At 37.7% G+C, this 19,455-nt stretch overlaps 1 protein-coding gene and 1 long non-coding RNA gene across 6 annotated transcripts; one reads left to right on the top strand and one right to left on the bottom strand.

Annotated features, from left to right (window-relative positions):
- Positions 1 to 415: 415 nt before the first annotated feature.
- On the top strand, positions 416 to 15,345 carry PUB49 (plant U-box 49). 5 transcript variants are annotated; one of them, XM_010274355.3, is made up of 11 exons: positions 416 to 780; positions 917 to 979; positions 1,126 to 1,229; positions 4,487 to 4,578; positions 4,683 to 4,772; positions 4,875 to 4,950; positions 5,045 to 5,418; positions 6,765 to 7,021; positions 7,095 to 7,383; positions 14,755 to 14,868; positions 14,963 to 15,345. In XM_010274355.3, the coding sequence occupies exons 1-11, from the start codon at positions 653 to 655 to the stop codon at positions 15,170 to 15,172; spliced, it is 1,797 nt and encodes a 598-aa protein (XP_010272657.1). In that variant the 5' UTR covers positions 416 to 652; the 3' UTR covers positions 15,173 to 15,345. The 5 variants fall into 5 exon arrangements, with proteins under 5 accessions (XP_010272657.1, XP_010272648.1, XP_088744250.1 ...); XM_010274346.3 differs by having other exon boundaries at positions 14,746 to 14,868; XM_088888124.1 differs by having other exon boundaries at positions 421 to 780; positions 4,655 to 4,772.
- Positions 15,346 to 18,369: 3,024 nt separating this feature from the next.
- LOC104608397 (uncharacterized) lies at positions 18,370 to 18,894 on the bottom strand. The gene is made up of 3 exons (XR_737090.3): positions 18,758 to 18,894; positions 18,606 to 18,658; positions 18,370 to 18,505 (listed from the first exon to the last, which is right to left on the bottom strand). It is a non-coding gene; the product is annotated as an uncharacterized LOC104608397 (long non-coding RNA).
- Positions 18,895 to 19,455: the final 561 nt, after the last annotated feature.

Here is a 19,455-nt window from a genome sequence, read left to right as displayed (position 1 = left end):
TATCAGGAGAGGTTTAAGTGCTTTACCGTAATCTGATTTATCGGAAGATTTTAATTGCGAATTGAAAATATCAAAATAACTTGGATTAGATTGCAGCGAAAATACATTTAAATCAGAAAATCATATCGGATCGGATAGGGATCCATATATAAATGGAATAGAATTCAGATCACCCGCCGTTTTGGAGGGCTTTGATGCAGCGGCTTCTGCCTCCTGGCTTAGCAAGGTGAACCCACACTGTAGATGCTGAATTAATTAATCAAAAGCCCAGGAAATTAGAATTCGCATTGAGCTAATCAGCTTTCCGTTGAAGCTTATTTCAATAGCTTTCTGAACGCGGCCCAGTCAACGCAGCTTAATCAAAGCTGAACCCCTCCAAACGGGTTCTTAAGTAATTCTAATTCGGATTCGAGCAAATGCCATTTGCAGCCCTACTGGCGCTTTTCACTTTTTCAGCAATCCTGCAATTCCCTCGCTCTACTTCTTCGATCATCCACATCCTCTTTTCTCTACCTTCCCTCCCCGCCAGTGGCGCAGGCACAGACATACTCGAGCTATTGTTGATCTGCAGAAGAAAGAATTGACAAATCAGACGGAGAGGGCAACTTGAGCAAAATCCAGATTTCTTTTATTTTAGACTGCCAACAGAGCAATGGGGAAGAAACAACACAGCAAAGATCGCATGTTCATTACGAAAACGGAGTGGGCGACAGAATGGGGTGGCGCCAAATCTAAGGAAGGCGGTACACCCTTCAAGCGTCTTCCCTTCTACTGTTGCGCGTGCGTTCCCTCTCTGTATCAGGATCCCTAATTTTCTTTTTGGTATTTTATTCTCGTTCAATTTCATCTTTTTTATCCTTTCATACTTTTCTGATTTCATATCGTTTTCTCTCTCTGCGGGAATCGTTCGATATAGGCTCACATTTACTCCGTTCGAGGATGCAGTGTGTACAATTGACGGCAGTGTTTTCGACATAATGTGAGTATTATCGATTCATGGTATCAGGCTAAGCTAGAGAGTGATGATTTACCCTTTTAATTCCACTTATATTTATTAATTATTATCAGAAAGTGCTTTTTTTTTCTCGTTATATTTTTTTGAGCTTGGTTTAAGTTTGAATGCAGGAATATAATTCCTTACATAAAAAAGTATGGAAAGAATCCAGTTACAGGAGCTCCCCTTAAGGAGGAGGATCTTATACCTCTTACTTTCCACAAGAATTCCGAAGGTATGGCCTCTTGAATGTCTATTATTATTCTCTGGCAGTTCGACTTAATTGGGGAAGTAAGATCGCATCTAACAGACATTGCGTGAGTGCAAACTTCACTTGGCTTCTTTACAGTCACAGTTTTTGGGATAAATTTCTTTACAAACACGTTTTGGTATTCCTTAAATAAAATTCACTTGGGAATAAAACCTTTTTGTTGTTAAAATGAAGAGACAGGTTTTTAAATTTGGATTTTGGGCTGTAAATAAAAAGAAATTTACCCCTCAAATCCATACAACTGATGCATAAGCATATTGAAGTTGGTTTTAGCTAAATGGATGGAGAAAAGGGAACATATTTATTGGGTAAAAGAAAATCTTAGAACTGGGTTTCTATCTGGAGAGAATTTGTAACTTTCTGCAGAAATGGGAAAAAGGTTGGTTAATATTTGCATTTTCTTTTTGAAATTATAATACACTGCCACTGCAGCACCAAACATAATAACAAGGCAGCATTGTATATGCATGATGTTCCTCTCCTCAACTTATTTCCTTTATTTCACTTTCTTGATACTGGTAGATATCCATGATTTGTACCTCAATGGTACTGCCTGCTTGTCAGGGGAGATCTACTTGCGTTATGTCTTCTTGTTTATCTTTTCACTTTCTGTTGTATGTGTGTAAGCTATGCGCCGGTTAAAAAATTCAAATGTTTTTAATTGCTTTAAAATTAATACTTTGCACTTCAACTCAACAACGCCTTGTCTTAACTATATGGGGTCAGCTACATGAATCCTGTTTCACCATTCTGCTCTGTTCATGCTATATCCATTGTTAAAGAAATTATAGAAAAACCTCTCTATGAAAATGATGAGAGTGAACCTATATTGAAGAAAGTGAGTTTCAAGAAGACAGTGTGATGCTGGATGAAACACAAAGTTGAAAGTTCTGTTGATCTGGAAATGGCAGCTAACAAGGAGGTGGAAGTGTGTAAAATTTTGGGGTTATTTTTCTGAGGAGATGAATTTGCAAGGAAGAAAGGGGATGGGGAATCGGTTGCAGCTCAGACATTTGAGAAGAATGCAATTCTGGATCTCGAAGGGATAGTTGAGGGTTCTAAGAGCCAGAATACCCTTAAAAAAGAATGTTACTGCAGTGAAATGTTTCAAAAAATGGAATTTAAACAGAGTGTTCTGGTGTCTAAAGTTTTTGCAAGATTAAGAGGATGGTTATTTGGGATGGGACCCATCAAGAAGATGAAGAAAACTAAGATGACGATTAATAAAAATAAGAGGTAACGACTCATATGTCTATAGGATTTGGGCAACAAAGTTGATCCTAAGGAGATTCAAGTGAGAGTTGGTGCTCTATTGCTGCTGGAGATGGGGTTTTGGGTTAGGTTTTAGTCTTTTTGTGGGGAAGGTTGTAGTCCTTATAGCTGGCCTGGAGAGTGGTGCCTTTGTTATGGTCTATTCTTTGGGTAGTGGAGTCTCTTGGTTGGTGTTGGGAGTGGGGTGGTGAAGGGTTGTTTTACTGTTTTCTCATTTTATATTTCTTCTCTTGGGTGATAACTGGTCACCTTTCTTTTACTCTTCTTTTGTCTTTAATAAATTTTACTTTATCTTTGATAAAAATAAAAAAAAAATCCATTGTTAACTTTGAGCTCTAAAATCTTCTCTCACTACTTCAATCCATGCCCTTTTTGGCCTGCCCCTAGCCTTCTAGACCCGCATCACCCACCTAGGACGCCTCGCCTGTGCGCATCAAGCACACCTTTTAAATCACTGAGACAGATGAGTGGGAAACTAAAAGATAGGAACAGAAGTAATTCATGGGAAATTGGGAATCTAAGAGTAGCCCTGATAGGTGATAACTGAGATAAAATAGACTAAGGTGATTTGGCAATGCACATAGAAGACCATCCTTAGCAACGGTATGAAAAAGTCATCTATTACAAGTTGAAGGGTGGACTTGGCGCTTTTTTGTTTTTTTTGAACATACTATAAAATCATTATTTTTTTGTGTGAAAACTAAGAATTTAAGACCTAATGTGGACTTGTTTGGACTTGCCTCGAGGGGTGTAGCTTAAAGGCGGCTCATAGAATCAGGAATGTAGTATGTTTTACATTACATTAGCTATGTAAAGTACTGCAATTGAGTGAAAAAAAGAGATTAGAGGTTTTACATGCTTGAAAATGTTTTATATGTTTGATTTTATTTTTAAATTCTCATTTGAATATGCTTTACATCTTATGTTTATGTATTTTAATTTTAGATAATAGGTTTTTTAAAACATTATTTTAAAGTTTAAGTTTATATTTTTTTAGTAATATTATGTTTAATATTTTTTTGAATTTTCTGACTCTTTTTTTGATTTTTTAGCATTTTTTGTAATTTTGTGCCTTGCTTCAAAAATCAGGCGCAAATTGACCCCTGCGCCTTGCGCTTTTAAAACACTGATCCATCTCAATATTATTTTTTGGTATTTGGTAATACACACCACTAGCCCCCCCCACAAAAAAAAAAAAAGTCAGTGGTTGTGGGAACCAAATCTGAATATATGCTGAAGCGAACAAGCTAACAAACCAACTGAACCACCCCTCAGTTGGATCTGTCTCGACATTGATACCTCTGCTACATTTGTTTTTAACATGTCATTTCTTGACTGCCCAATATTTTGCTCCATAAAACATTTTTGGCTTTATCTGTTCTATAAAATTTTCCTTTTACTTTTAGTGGTATTCTTTGTCACACAAGGTAATGAAGGCCACAATGAGGTGCCTCTTGGTTCTTATTCCTAGTTGTTCCCTGATTCAAACTCCTATTATTTACATTTCATATTCTGTTTTAGTCCAACTTGTCATAAAATTTCTTGTTTCTAGATCACCTATTTATAGATATGGTTTGTGATTTAATCTTACTCTAATTTCATTAATTAATACTGTATCATCAACGAACAACATACACCATGGGACCTCCTTCTTAATATATGAACAACAATTTTATGATTTAAGCTTGTAGATTTCAAGAGGAAACCTATGCTAGTGAATATTGCCTAATGAAGGTATGAATTTTAATTTTCTTATCAAACTGTACTAAACCAATTTATTACTCTTTAGTTCAGTCATCTATTTCTATATAATCATGTGGCATTACTTGCTTCGTCTTTATATTTTGGTTCCAAGTATTTTTTTTTTCTTGTCTTTGGAGACCAATTAGACTTCTAAATTACTTCTCTTGGTATAATAACTGCTGGACCTCTCCTCTTTCTTACTGCAGGAGAATACCATTGCCCAGTTTTGAACAAAGTATTTACTGAATTCACACACATAGTTGCTGTGAAGACTACAGGGAATGTCTTCTGTTATGAGGTATGGGCATTTTTCTGATGACCATTGCTAGTATGCTTTTATTTCAACTTTTCTGTACATAATGGCTTCCATACAGTTTAGCATTGTTTGGTTTTCTTGCCAAGGCCATTAAAGAATTGAACTTGAAAACAAAAAACTGGAAGGAGCTCCTTACAGATGAACCATTCACTAAGGAAGACCTGATTACAATTCAGGTATATGTTTAAAGTTGAAAAATGCCACTTTCAGTTTCTTGTTAATTTAATCTTCATTGTCAGGACAATTACAACTGGTTCTTGCATTGGCTTTCTCTGCAGAATCCAAATGCACTTGATAGCAAGGTTCTCTCAGACTTTGATCATGTTAAAAACAGTTTGAAAGTTGATGACGAAGGTGATTTATGCAATTAGAAACTCTCTTAAGCATAGTTTTATCTTTTATTTATTTATACACCATCTATTGACTTCATAGATGTTTGTTTGAGCAGAATTAAGGAGAATGAATTCTGATCCAACCTACAACATAAATGTCTTTGGGGATATTAAGCAGATGCTTCAGGAGCTTGGGACTGAGAAGGGGAGGCAAACTGCTTTGCATGGTGGAGGTGGTAGCAAAGCACAAAGTGAAAGAGCTGCTGCGCTTGCTGCAATTTTAGCTTCAAGGTCCCGCATAAAAGAAGATTCCAAGTCAAAAATGAATGGAGAGGTTAAACCTACTCAGTCTTACAGTATAGTAGATGCTGCATCTGCTTCAGTACATGGAAGAAGTGCTGCAGCAGCCAAAGCTGCATCAAGTGACAAGACTGCTGCACGGATAGCCATGCACATGGCAGGTGAACGGACCCCTGTAAATGCAAAACTGGTTAGTTTTTCAACTCAAGATATTTTTTAATTGATAGCTTTAATCTTTATTGGATTTTGAAAAAGAATGTATTGATCTTTTTTCCCCTTTAGATATCAACTTATAATTAGTACATCTGTTTTCTTAGCTTTATTATTCTCCCGTCTTCTTTTGGCTAGTGATTAGTGAATTGTAAAGTTCTTAAATTCTTTCATGTTGTATAATTGTATTTGGATTTGGACTTTGGATCAAATTGTGGAATGGAGATTAAGTACTGCAGAATCCTGAACTTCATCTAAGAGAGTGATGTTAAAATGATGATCCCTGTTATTAAAAAAAAGTCTCGGGTTGGCTACAAAAATCCTGTTCTTCCATCCTACTTTGTCTAGGGATACACTCCTGCTATTAGGGAAGTTTAATAATAATCTTACAATAACTGTAACAAAGAAAACAGCTAAAGCTGGTAAACACTATATATGTAGAAAAACCCTTAGCTTCACTGTCCCCCTGGACCTGAACTATCCCCCGCCTCCCTTCAAAGTCCTGTCTTCCCACACTTTAGCTAGAGTATTCACTGACTGCAGAATTCACCTAAATGATCTGTTGAAGAGTGCATATACTCTCCTCCCAAATACATCACCTTATTACCACTGGGCAGAAGGGCAGTCACCTTCAATGAATAGTCTACTCCAACCAGAGTAGTAGGCTAGCATTAGACCTTGTAAGAGAGTAAAGTAGTTCAGCTCTAAGAGAGATCCCTTTTCTTGCAGTGTCTGAAAAACTCAACATGATGCTGCCTACAGTTCAGCTCATATTATCCCTTCTCCAACCAAGGTTCATGGATGACTACCTCCTCCAAGGATTTCAAATCTCATCCACTTGGTGGATTTTAATATGATAGGCCTCCCATAAAGATTCCAAATCTCATCCACTTGGTGGAATTTGTCCACCTCTTTGGCTGTTTGTGGATTCTCTATCCCAGTATCCCTCAACCAATGAGCACAAATAGAGGAAATGTAATCTTTGGGAAACGGTTGCTCCCTCCTGGAATTTGTCGCACCACTTAATGAAAATTGAGCATATCAAATAATACAATTATATATTTATTGGAAGTTCATATATTCTTGTTTCTTCTATTAATGCAAACATCGAGATCATTTGAGATGTATCTTGAGATTGTGGAAAAATTTTATGCAAGTATTTATGTCAAATTGTCAATTTCTTGTAAAGTGGCTACTGTTGCAGGAGAAATTAAAGTTTGTATAGATTGTTAAACTCATGGAAATATCTAGCCCAATATAAAAAACAGTGCAGTGCTTGGTATCTTATTGTTCTTACATGAAGGTACTGGGTATTTTTTTTTCCAGGTAAAAAGTCGTTTCACTACTGGTGCTGCATCTCGCTCCTTCACTTCAACTTCTTATGATCCTGTTACCAAAAATGAATTTGAATATGTTAAAGTTGAGAAAAATCCAAAGAAGAAAGGTTACATTCAACTGCATACTACACATGGTGATTTGAATATCGAACTGCACTGTGATATAACTCCCAGGACATGTGAAAACTTCATAACACTTTGTGAACGTGGATACTATAATGGAGTTGCTTTCCATCGGAGTATTCGGTATGGTGACAAACTGCAAATACTGAAACTTATTTATCAAATCTATTAAAGCATCACATCCACTATTTTGCAGGAATTTTATGATCCAGGGGGGTGATCCCACTGGCACTGGAAGAGGTGGTGAGTCTATTTGGGGAAAACCTTTCAAAGATGAGCTGAATTCAAAACTGCTTCACTCAGGAAGGGGTATTGTCAGTATGGCAAACAGTGGTCCCCACACAAATGGTTCCCAGTTCTTCATTCTTTACAAGTCCGCAAATCATCTGAACTTCAAACACACGGTTTTTGGTGTAGTTGTGGGTGGCTTGACTACTCTTACAGCAATGGAAAAGGTTCCTGTAGATGACAATGACCGGCCTTTGGTAAGCTATGCTTTTTTGCCTCTTTCTAGGATGGCTAAACAAATTATTCAGTGCAGTTTGTCTTGATCAATTCAATGATATCAAACCTTTGAAAAAACAACTAGCATGAAGTTGGCCTTACGATATATTGGTCTTCAAGGGTGCTGATCCCTAACATTGTTTCTTTCTGCATATTCAGATATTTTCAAGTTTGGCATATGGAAGGCAATGTTGTCATATACCTGGTTTTGTTTCTTATAGATAGTTTTGTTAGCATTCGAAATTGGGAATTTTAGAGTTGATATTTGTAGAGAACACTGATGTGGGCCCCACGGCTGTGGTCTCCACTGTGTTCGTATGACAGCATGTGTAACCTTTGTTAGTCATGTCAGTGTTAGTTGGTAGTTATCTTAGACAGCTTGTTATTTCAGTCTTTTATTTGATTTATTTGCCATGTAAGTATTAAGGGCAGTTCCGTCCTTTCCTATATTTAGTGAACATAACCTATAAATATTAAGAGAGTGGCGGCGGCAGACTCATTCAATCTGTCCCTCCTTTCAAAACCCTTGTGCACTTCTGCTTCTTCTCCTTTCTTCTTCCTCTTCCTTCTATTTTTCTCAATCTGAAATCAGTTGGGATTCAAGACTGATTGTAGTCTTGATCGACTACTTAGTATCAGAGCCTATCTAGTGTTTCTCATGTGAGTCTAGTCCAGCTGACCACATGAGAATTTTCTAGGGCTGGAAGCTTACAAAGGACTGTTCGTTGGCTGATTTTTGGAGGTTACCAGAAAAGTTTAGCGAAGACTTGTCGCGGCTTACAGTGTTTTGGTAATCAGGAAGAATCAGAGGAGGTTAGGGTTCAGGCCACAATTGAAGGTAGCGATCAGAATTCTCTGGGTAAGTCTTTATTTTTCCCTTGAGATTGCTGTTAGTCAAGATAAGTTGGACCTATCTAGGAGGAGCGGCCGAACCCTCCTATTTTCTCTCAAAGGTGATCAGTTTTTTTTAGGGTTTGTCATTAACCCTACGGCTAGACTTGACTGAATTCTCTTGGAAAGTGCGGCTGAGCACTGTTTATGTTCTCACAAGGGTCTTCCTAACCCTACGATTGAAACCCTAATTCTGCTTCAGCTCTACAAAGTGCTTTCTAAGTGAGTTTCAGACTTGGTTTTGGCTTTCGAGCCTGTTTTGAGAGTGAGAACTGTTATCAGACTGCATATATTCTGATTGCCGATTGGTTTCAGATCAGATTTGAACTGATTTCATACAGTTTTCTGATTGTGATCGATTGCTTCAGTGTTGTTTTCTAGTGTGGAAACCCTAATAGTTCTTAACTACTGATTCTTGACCAAGAATGGAGTTCAAAAATCAGGGAGAAGGTGTGTTTGGGAACAACAGTTCTGGTAGTATGTCTAAGATTGCGTTTCAGATTACAACTGTGAGATTTGATGGATCCAATTACTTGGAATGGGCCCAATCAGCCATGATGGCTATTGGGGGAAGGGGAAAACTTAGCTATCTATTGGGAGATGTGAAAGAGCCTTCCAAGGAGGACCTAATGTATATCAAGTGGGTTCAGGAGAACTACTTGGTTATGACATGGCTGTGCAACTCGATGCAGCCACATATAAGCCGAAATTACTTGTGGGCTAAGACATCCAAGGAGATATGGGATGTCATGAAAGAGACCTACTCCCAACCCCTTAATGTTGCTAGGGCCTATGAACTAAAGTGTGAAGTGAATAACCTTAAATAAGGAGAGAAACCAGTCTCTGTGTATTTCTCTACACTGAAATCACTGTGGCATGAAATTGACTATCTGGAGACTCTTGAGTGGGAAAGTCCAAAAGATGCACAGACCCATAGAAAGCAAGTCGAGACCAATAGGGTGTTTGAATTTCTGGCTGGCCTGAATTCAAATTATGACATTGTGAGACAGCAGATACTGACAAGAGACAGTGTGACCCTTTCTCAAGCATACTCCCTGATGCATAGTGAAGAGACCAGGAGGAAGGTTATGATGCAACATCAACCCTTACCCCCAGCCCTGGCAGCAGTTAAACCTAAGTCTGGGGGTGATACAGAAAGAGACATGAAGAAGGAAGACAAACGGGATCTGGTATGTGAACATTGCAAGAAACCCAAGCATGCGAAAGATACATGTTGGAAGCTCCACCCTCATTTAGTCCCAGCAAAACTGAAGAATAAAAGGGGTAATGCTCATATGGCTATGAATACTGATTCTGCTTCCTCATCAGGCACAAAAGGCACACCCCTAGATACCTTAGTTGCTGTTCGGGCTGCCCTGATACAGTTGGAAAAGGAGGTTGGGAATTCGGCCCAATCATCTCAGTCACCATCAGCCTCTGCCACATCTGCATTTGCTCATTCAGGTACCCGAGCCTCATTCAAAACCCTTGTGCACTTCTGCTTCTTCTCCTTTCTTCTTCCTCTTCCTTCTATTTTTCTCAATCCGAAATCAGTTGGGATTCAAGACTGATTGTAGTCTTGATCGACTACTATATTGAAAAATACTTTGGTTTATAATTTATTGTACGTCATCATCATCGTTGTCGAAGCCTTGTCCCAACTACATCATCATCCAAGCCTTATCATTCAATTTTGGCCTATGGGGCTGGCCACATAATGCTGCTTTGCCATTCCATTCTGTATAATGCGGTAATGCCATACCAATTGTTAAATTATTGGCGCTTAAATCATTTTTAACTATTTCTACACATGTCCTTTTTGATCTACCCCTAGTCCTTTTGGCCACTTCAACTTGCAACAAGTCACTTATTCTTATGATGTTGTTGATGGTCTTCTATGCACGTGATCAAACCATCTTAGTCTACTTTCTCTTATCTTGTCACCTATTGGAGCTACTCCTAGGTTCCTTTAAATGATTTCATTTCTGATCCTGTCCAAGGCTCAAAATATCGATACACCTTGATACACCAAAAGGGGTGTAGCGATACTTTGAACCTTCCACTTTTATTTTTTTAGTTTGTTTTTTCAAAATTTCATTGGAGGGGTTATTTTATATACTTTAATTATTAAAAACAGATTCCTAAAAACTCCCTTAAATCATCCATATCCATCATTGAATTATGGGTGCTTAACTCATTTCTTATTACTTCCACCCACGTCCTCTTTGGTCTGCTCCTAGCTCTTCTATCCCCTTTGATTTATGACAGGTCACTTTTCCAAACACGTGTTGTAGATGGTCTTCTATGCATGTGACCAAACCATCTCAATCTACTTTCTCTCACTTTATCAGCTATTGGTGCTACTCCTAGTCTCCTTCATATGACTTCTTTTCTAACCCTATTCTTTATGGTTTTATCATTCATCCATCTAAGCATTTGGATTTCTGCCACACTCATTTTTTGGACATGTTGTTTTTCTTAACTGCTCAACACTGCTCCATACGACATAGCAAGGCTTATAACTATTTTATAAAATCTTCCTTTTAGTCAAAGCAGTATTCTCCTATAACGTAAGACCCCAGATGCACCCCTCCATGTTCTCTATCTTGCTCTGATTCTATGGGTGGCATCTTCAATTTCTCCTTTGTTATGAATTACTTTAATTGTACATTTTATTTACAAAAATAGAAATAAAACATAAATATTAACTGCAATAGAAATTGAAAAAAAGAGACAGGAATTAATATAAAAATAAAAATACTAATTTTGTTCAGTAATGTTTTTTTCTCCCGATCTACTTGACAGTGTTGGGGCTTTTTTTTTGGCTGGTTGGTGGCTTGAAAATTGGTTTCTGCTTTAACAAGTCATATATTGTTGTTTGGTAGTCACTCTAGTATATTCATAATTATGGATTAGAATTTAAAAGAAAGCCTTGTGTCTGAAAACCTAAATGCCATAACTTGTCAAGGGTGGGGTGGCCCAACTTACTCCTCGTTCTTGGTACCGAAAATCCACTAATATGCTTGAACATCATTTGTATGTGTTGTTTGAGATGTTTGAAGTGAAATTTGCAACAGAAGTGTTCATAACTTCCTCTCATTGCATGGAGTTTTTATTGTAGGGAGTATGCATGTGTGTGTGTGTGTATATATATATACACTTACTGACTATGCTTACAACCTCGCACTATATGATATTATGTACCAACCAACAAGCTTGTGAATCCATGGGCACACGCATATGCCACGTTATTATTTATTTTTTCCCTGAAAAGACATACTATGTTCATTATCTAAGTCAAACTTCCGTTCCTGTTCATCTGCACCAATTGTATTATTATTGATTCTCCTTGACATTTTTGCTCCTGAGGTATGGCATGCTAAATACTTTATTATTTATTACCATAATAATCAATTCTCCTCATAAATTTGTTTTGCATATTTGCTCTTAAAGTAAATAGTACATCAAATTCTGTTGTTTATAAGCTATAATTAGCAGGTAGCCAGTGCAAGCATGGGCTTGTGATAGGAATCATATAACAATTGTAGGAGAGTTGGCCACTTGTATCGTGCCCAACTATGACACTGTCATGATTGACAGAACCACAAAAATAAAAGTAACAGTGAGCAGCAATTCACTTCATTTTGAATTGACCACCCATAGATCATCATGACAACCCAGTCTTCGGCCGGTCTAGCATCCTTTAACAGTGAGAAATTGCCGACATGCAGATAAAATTTCTCCCCCCGTACTCTTCTGTGTCACCATCCTTCCTCTCTTGGTTGCAGCACTGTCTCTGCTGCTAGAAGCTCTCCAAGAAAAAAAACATTCGTGTAAGACAAAACCTAAACATAAGTCCTCCCATTTCCAGCCTTATCTCCCCCGCTGTCAGCTTTGCAAGGAACAAAAAAATGTTATAAAAGCCATAAAAAAACGTAGGACAGCAGCAACTATGAAAGCAAGAAATGAAAAGCGAACAAAATGCCCTGTTTCTGCCTCTAGCACCCATGCAAAGAAAAACATGAAGAAGCTACCCGAAGAAGTCCAATCCTCATCAGAAAATAGAAACACCAAACCCAGACCAAACTCCATGTGCACACACCCATCTCGCCTGAGTGCAATAGACCGGTCCAATCCAATCAAACACAACCCGAAAGAAATACCACAAACCAGCCTTCCACCTCCATTCCCAACAAATGACAATCAGCCATCATAAGAAAATGAAAGGAACTCCGGTCAAAGGCAAAGATATTCCCTGCAAAATCACAAATACAACCAAGAGAAAGAAATACCACCAACAGTCTCTGCACACCACAAATCAGAAATAGCCCGTGCAAAGCAGTCTTGTACAGCAAGTGGATTACAGTTAACTTAGTGGGCTCCAATCTCCATTTTCAACCCTTTCTGATAAAAATTCTCCATTTTCAACAAAAAAAGAAATGAACGGATACAATGCAAGATGACCATCACCTGCTGACCCATATAGAGAGCCACATAATCCTTCCTTCCATGAATGATGCACGATTGATGTATGTTCTTCTTTCCCTTTATTTATATAATGAACACCATGTAGCAATAATTGATAAAGACAGGCATTTTTTTTTCTGTAAATAAAAAATGGGCATTTTAGGTTAAAATAAGAATCACTATTTCCCTAACCGGTCAATCTGAGTGTTAGCTTAAGCAACAGTAAACAAACTGAGGAAAACTAGTTAAAAAAGAATTAATATAAGAATTTGATATCAAAAAGATTGATTTTTTATTATTAAAATTAATATATTTGAATTCTGCCATGAACAGGAGAGTAGACACTGCCATTACAATCTCTTATTCCTCTCTCTCTCTCTCTCTCTCTCTCCCCTTTCTTTCATTTCTCTCCAGAATACCATACCAGTCTGTTAGATCTAATGCTCACTGTGAGGTGTAAATAACTAAATCTTCAAAAACAGACAAAAAGACACATCAACATAAACCCAAAAAAAGTTGTAGACGAGCTTTGATCTCTCCCTCACCGAGGATGCAGCTTCTGTGTTCACTGAAGTACGACCAAAAACAGGTAAGGTAGCCTGCTCTCTCTCACTGCCTCCTCTCTAGATAATCTTCTCTCTCACAGTCGGTACTCGGTAGAAGGAGAGGTAGAAGAATGGAAAACAGGGAGCAATTTTTGGTAGAAGGGAATGAGTTCTGTAGAACAATGCTGTTTCTTTTCTCTGTATTGATTAGAGAGGGGTAGAATTTGTTTTTGGTAGATTGGAAGAAGGGCGGAATTTAATTGGGTAAATTTCCATCATGTCTATGCATCGTACCTCGTTGTTTTGCGTTACCTGTTATATCACAATTTGAAGGGTAACAGGGTTGGTGACTTGGCTTAATGGGAGTGGGAGGGTTGATGACTTGGCTTAATGAGAGGGCTGGGAAGGGGTAAGAGAGAGAGAGAGAGAGAGAGAGAGAGAGAGTTAAGGAGGAAGCAGGAAAGGGAAAGGGAGAAAGGAGAAGCATGCTGATGTGGACTGCTTTGTTTTATATATATAGTATAGATGTTTGTTCCATCTGTCTCGTTGGATTTTGAAATTCCTCCATTTTGCTATGCCTATCATATTGGATTGTATGAACCACAAAATCACATAAAAATTTTCAGACACTAACTAAACAGCTTGTGTAAGACCACCCACTCACCGAGGCCTGAGCCAGGCCTATGTTGTGGTTGGGTATAGCTTCAGGCTAGGGGTGATCAAAACCTGTCTGACCTGGAAGGCCCTGACCAAAAAATTTGAGTTAATGGCTTCTTGTGCTCAAAGACCCTGTCATTATGATATGGACCCTTAATGGTGACAGGTTTTGAACATAAAAAGTGCTGAATTTATCATTGCCAGGCTGGGCTTGGTCCCAAATGTTTATGCCTTGGGCCTAGCCCATACTGTCTATACCCTACTACAATCAAACCCAGCTCAGCTTTGCCCCAGGTTCCTGGGAGGGATCTCTAAACATGCAACAGTAGCAAGTTATTTGGTGCCCTAGGTTGGACTTTGCATCCTGCAAAAGACCCATGATTATCAGTTTTGTTAAAAGGTGTCTTTCTGAATATTCCCCAGCTTATCAGTTTTATTGAAATTGGGAATTAAGAAAAATGTGAAAAAAATTACAGAAAATGGTAAAAGCTTTTCATCTGTTTTATGGAAATAGAAGCCTAATATTATAAATACTAAATAACAGCACCTATTGGTGCAATTATTTATGAAACCTTTTTTATTGTAATTTCTGCTGTTCCTTACTGTCCTGTTTCTTTTTGTGATTATTCATTTGATAGTGGCATTGCCTTTTATTCATTGCATTTGTAGTGTGTTAGAGTTTAACTCGCAATGAGTTCAAGTTGTTTACACACAAATAATGTCAATCTTCTCTTATTCCATCTTGTTTTTGTATATTTTCATATGTGCTGTTAATCCATCTAGCCCCTGCAGGAAGAAATAAAGATAAATAGCGTCACGGTATTTGTCAATCCTTACACAGAATCTGATGATGAAGAAGAGAAAGAGAAGGGTAAAGATGAGAAGAATGCCATTGATGATGAAAATGTATGTTTTAGAACACTTTGGTATCAGAGTATTGGCATCTATATTCAGGATAATCTTTTTTCAGTTGTTTTTGTTTATTTTTGCTGCATTTCAGGATAAAGTAGGTTCATGGTATAGCAATCCAGGTAGTGGAACAATGGGATCAACAACTGTGGGTGGTGTAGGCAAGTATCTGAAAGCAAGGAATGCTCAAGTGGAAGCTGCTGCTTCTGTTGGTGATGCTGGTTTGCAGGAAAATGTTGTAGCGAAGAAAAGGAAATTAGGTGTTTCTACGGGGGAATTGAAGGACTTCTCTGCCTGGTAAGAATTCCCAAAGATTTTGTACCATTAGCAGTACTGCAGATCTTATTCACCAAAGAATTGATCCTTGCTTTTATGTATTGTATAATATGGCCTGAATATGAAAATTTTCCCTAGGAACAATGTATTTTGATATGATAATGTGTTGAGTGTACAGCATACATCTGCATTAGCTTATCTGTCCATTTATCAATTCTTTGTTTTAGCAATTCCAGTTTGATGCATTTGTTTCCAACATAAAAAGAGACAATTATTCATACTGGAATATTTTTGCCCCTTTGGAGCGGAAAATTTGTTTTCTGCTCTGTTTACATCAAGGAAAGCAGGCTAACTACAGCTGGGATTTCCCAGTTTCCACTTCCCACTATAATGTATGCACGTGTCTGCCCGAAGTATGGAAAGAGTTTTGATCAATCAAAACCCACCCATTAATTTTGATAATTAACACCATTGGTCAGTTGTTTTTGGAATATCATATCATAGTCGAACCCTAAGATTATTACGAGATGCCATAAATCTACATTTCTCAAGATTTTTGGAGATTTTACTACTTTTTATTTTGGGTAAAGTATACAGGCCCCCTGTACTATGGGGTCAGTGACAAAAACCCCAGCACTTTTTTTTGACAAAGACCCCCGAACTTTGGCTGTTAGACAAAGACCCCCTTTCATTAGTGTTCCATTGGTGATCATAAAAAAAAGACTCTCAGTTCGCTGTTAAAGAGTTTTAAATCCCTAAATTAGCCTTTTGATAATTATTCAAACAATTTTACACTTGTTATCATTTTTATACACTCTTTTGTCTATCTCCTACACCTAATCCGGTAGTCCCGTCGGTGCTTGCAACTTGCTTCAGCCCTCACTCAGCATCAAGAGAGATGTGGTCTCTATCGTAGCTATGAATGTTCCAGCCATGTACGAGCTCCACTTCATCGCCCCCATGGTCAATGCCATCCTCAACACCATCAATACCCGCCTGAATGCCCTAACCATCTTCGTCTTCCTCCGTCACGACAAGTTCAACCTCATCTTCGTTGACTTCCTGTATTGCTTCCTTGTTCTCGAAGGCCGAAGCCATCTCATTGCTCCCACTCGCCACGCAAAGGCCTCTTCCTTTCTTCATCATAGAGGAAGGAAACGAAATAGTAACTGTTGAAGGTGATCTGACTTACGACGAAGATAGGGAACAATCATCGATGATTGTAGAGAACAACCAATTCGAACCAGCACCCATATTTCTTTTTGGCACTGTTGCATCCATTAGGATGACTCAAAATATGAAAAGCCATGGATGAGACGTTCACTATTATGATGTACAATGGATTTAGATGGTCTCAAACGGCTAAAATATTCACCAATCAAGGATATTCAAAATTCAAGTACAATCCATGGTAAGCCTACACTGTAAGTTAGGAATTTTGTAAATTAGGGATTTTTTTTGGGGTTCACCGGTAACACTGCATTCAGCAATTCATAAATTAAGGATTTACCAAAACAGTATTTTTTTTGGGGTTTTAACCGTTCAGTCCACACCTAGGGTGGAGCAAAGATTTCTAAGGGTGGACTGAATCTGATTTGGGGGAGAGTACTTGCGGAACAAGGGTCACCCAAAGTCCAAACTTCAATCAAAGCATTGAGAGAACCGACGAACACCTAAACAGAGAGAGAAAGAGGAATGTAGAGAGTAAAGCCTGGGAGCCAGGTAAAGAAAAGTTCCGAACCGTTGTTATTAGGAATCGATGACAGGAATATAGGATACAAAGAAAATGAAGATTTACGATTTCACAGGAAGGGAGATGCAGTTTATGGGTTTGCTTCGACAACTTCAACTTGAGGCGGTGATTTGCAAAACCATTTATGATTTACGATTTACGATTTGCAAGTTTGCTTCTACGATTTGCGATTTTTGAGAAGACATTGCTGGTGTCTGATTTAGGATTTCATAAGAAGGGAGATGCAGTTTATGGATTTGCTCCAATAACTTCGTGATTGGCAGATTTACAGAATGATTTACGATTTACGATTTGGAGATCTGTATCTTTGCAGGTTTGCTTCTACGATTTGCGATTTTTGAGAAGCCACTGCTGGTGTCTGATTTACAATTTCATAAGAAGGGAGATGTAGTTTATGGGTTTGCTTCGATAACTTCCAACTTGAGGGGGTGATTTGCAGATTTGTAGAACAATTTACGATATGCAGGTTTGCTTCTAGGATTTACGGTTTTTGAGAAGCCGTTTGTGTTTGATTCGCTTGCCTGATTTGTAGAACGATAAAATGAAGGTAACGCATGAAGTTAGGTCGTTAGATTAGGATTTAAGAGAGAAGGGCAATAAAAAGAAATACAGAAATTTCAGATGGGTATTTTGATAATTTAATGCATTCGTTATCTGACTTAACGGTTAGAGGTCTTGCCAAAGTTCAGAGATTTTTATCGTAAAGAAAAAAAAAAAAGTTAAGGAGGTCTTTCTCACCCCTTTTCATTTTTATTAAGTGCAGATCTTATTCCTTGAGAGGGTTAAAAAGAATGAAGGTGGTTTTCTGAAATTGTAGCCCAGCACCTTCTCATAATAAAGAGAATAACCATATATGGTGATGGCATAGATGCATTAGTCTGAAGAGATGTTGGCACACCACATCTAGGCAACTTAATTTGATATGGGCACAAAACAGGTGATTTAATTTGATATGGCCACATCATGGGTGATTTAATTTAATATGATTGCACCACATTTTGCATCACGTTATCTACATGAGGTTATTGATAGAAACATAAAGAATACTTATTTGGGGTAGGCTGCAAATAGATGTTAGGTAGACTCAAATTTGATTAATTTGTTGATATTTAAAGGTTTCTTTTTTAGACAAATGGCATCAAATTTTTTGGATAAATTTTTTAAATTATCCTTATAATTTAACTAATTAATTAAGTGTATCTTTACTATTTGAAAATCGACTAACACTATCCCTACTATCTCTAACAATTGACTAATACTTCATTTATAGTTAGTGCCTCTTAATATTCAGTTAACGATAAGATAAAAAGACTATTTTACTCTTCTATTTTTTTTATAATCTGTGTAAAAGGGTTATCTCAGTTGGGCTGGTTTTTCAGTGAATTCTTGATATGCAATTAGGGGAGGTGGAGAGGGTAAACGAAGAGAAGGGGGGCGGAAGAAGAAATCACCGCCGCTATTGGAAGTTGCAGTAGTGGCACGGTGATTTTGGTAGATCCAAAAACAGAGTTGAAGGGGGCGGAGGAAACCCTGATCCTTTTCCCTTTGTTTTTTGCCGTCAGAAACCCTGTTGCAGCGGCGGCGGTGATTTCGTCGTCGGAAACCCTGAAGAAATCACCAAAAAAAACAACATTTGAATCCTACAAGAAACCAAAAAGAAATAACGATACAGTTCGGTGATCTGGGTTAACTTTAAGAATCTCACCAAAATACAGTTCGGTGAAAGCTTCATCACCGGTTCCAACGACTACTCAATACCTGTTACCTCATACCAAAATGATCGGAAGAAAAAAATAAAAAAATAAACGGAAAACAAAAGAAAATAACAAGGGAAAAATTAATAACGATTGGACTTACCTAATCTTATTTTGTTCTCAAAATGAATGATGGACAGGGGAGCCGGGATCTTGTAATTCCTAGCGCAATACCATCTAGAAGTTTTATGCGAAAGTTTCGTCCAGTTCTTAATGGTCGCTGCGAAAGGGAAGCAGCGATAATACTTGCCATCGCAAGAGGTAAACACGGACAGCCTAATGTCATCGTTTCTTTACCTCTAATGAATCACTGAAACCCTTGGTTCAACTAGAATTCGAATACGGTCACCAGTGTCATCGCCTGGGGATGAATATGGCCTGATTGTTCGTCCAGGTCCCTTCGTTGGTGGTAATTCTCTGTTTACCGTAGATGATGAACAGTGTTTTGTCAGTTCTTTCAAAAATGAATTCGGGACGAGCGAGGGGTAGTATTTGGATTCTAAAAGAATTTTACTCACCATGTGGCCTCATATATATATATACAGGTTTTGACAAAGATAAAATTAATCAATTGTTAGAAATAATAGAGATAGCATCAGCCAGCTTTCATATAATAAAAAATAAAAATACACTTAATCAATTAGCTAAACTATAAAAATATTTTAAAAATTTTACCTTACTTTTTTCAAGAAAGAGGATCAAATTCTTTAGATATGTACTTACTAAAAAAATATGCATCATATAGCAGTTACTTTCAACTAAACAAAATAATTTCATTTAAGATCCATGAAATGGGTTAAA

The sequence above is a fragment of the Nelumbo nucifera genome, chromosome 5 (genome assembly GCF_055504915.1).
Source record: "Nelumbo nucifera cultivar China Antique chromosome 5, China Antique-T2T, whole genome shotgun sequence".
Taxonomy (NCBI): Eukaryota; Viridiplantae; Streptophyta; class Magnoliopsida; order Proteales; family Nelumbonaceae; genus Nelumbo; species Nelumbo nucifera.
This window is presented reverse-complemented; position numbering and strand designations above follow the sequence as displayed.

Coding starts and splice junctions, on each gene's coding strand:
- PUB49 (XM_010274346.3), top strand. CDS start 653: ATGGGGAAGAAACAACACAGCAAAGATCGCATGTTCATTACGAAAACG. Junction 781..916: donor CTTCCCTTCTACTGTTGCGC/GTGCGTTCCCTC, acceptor CGTTCGATATAG/GCTCACATTTACTCCGTTCG. Junction 4,773..4,874: donor AAGACCTGATTACAATTCAG/GTATATGTTTAA, acceptor CTTTCTCTGCAG/AATCCAAATGCACTTGATAG.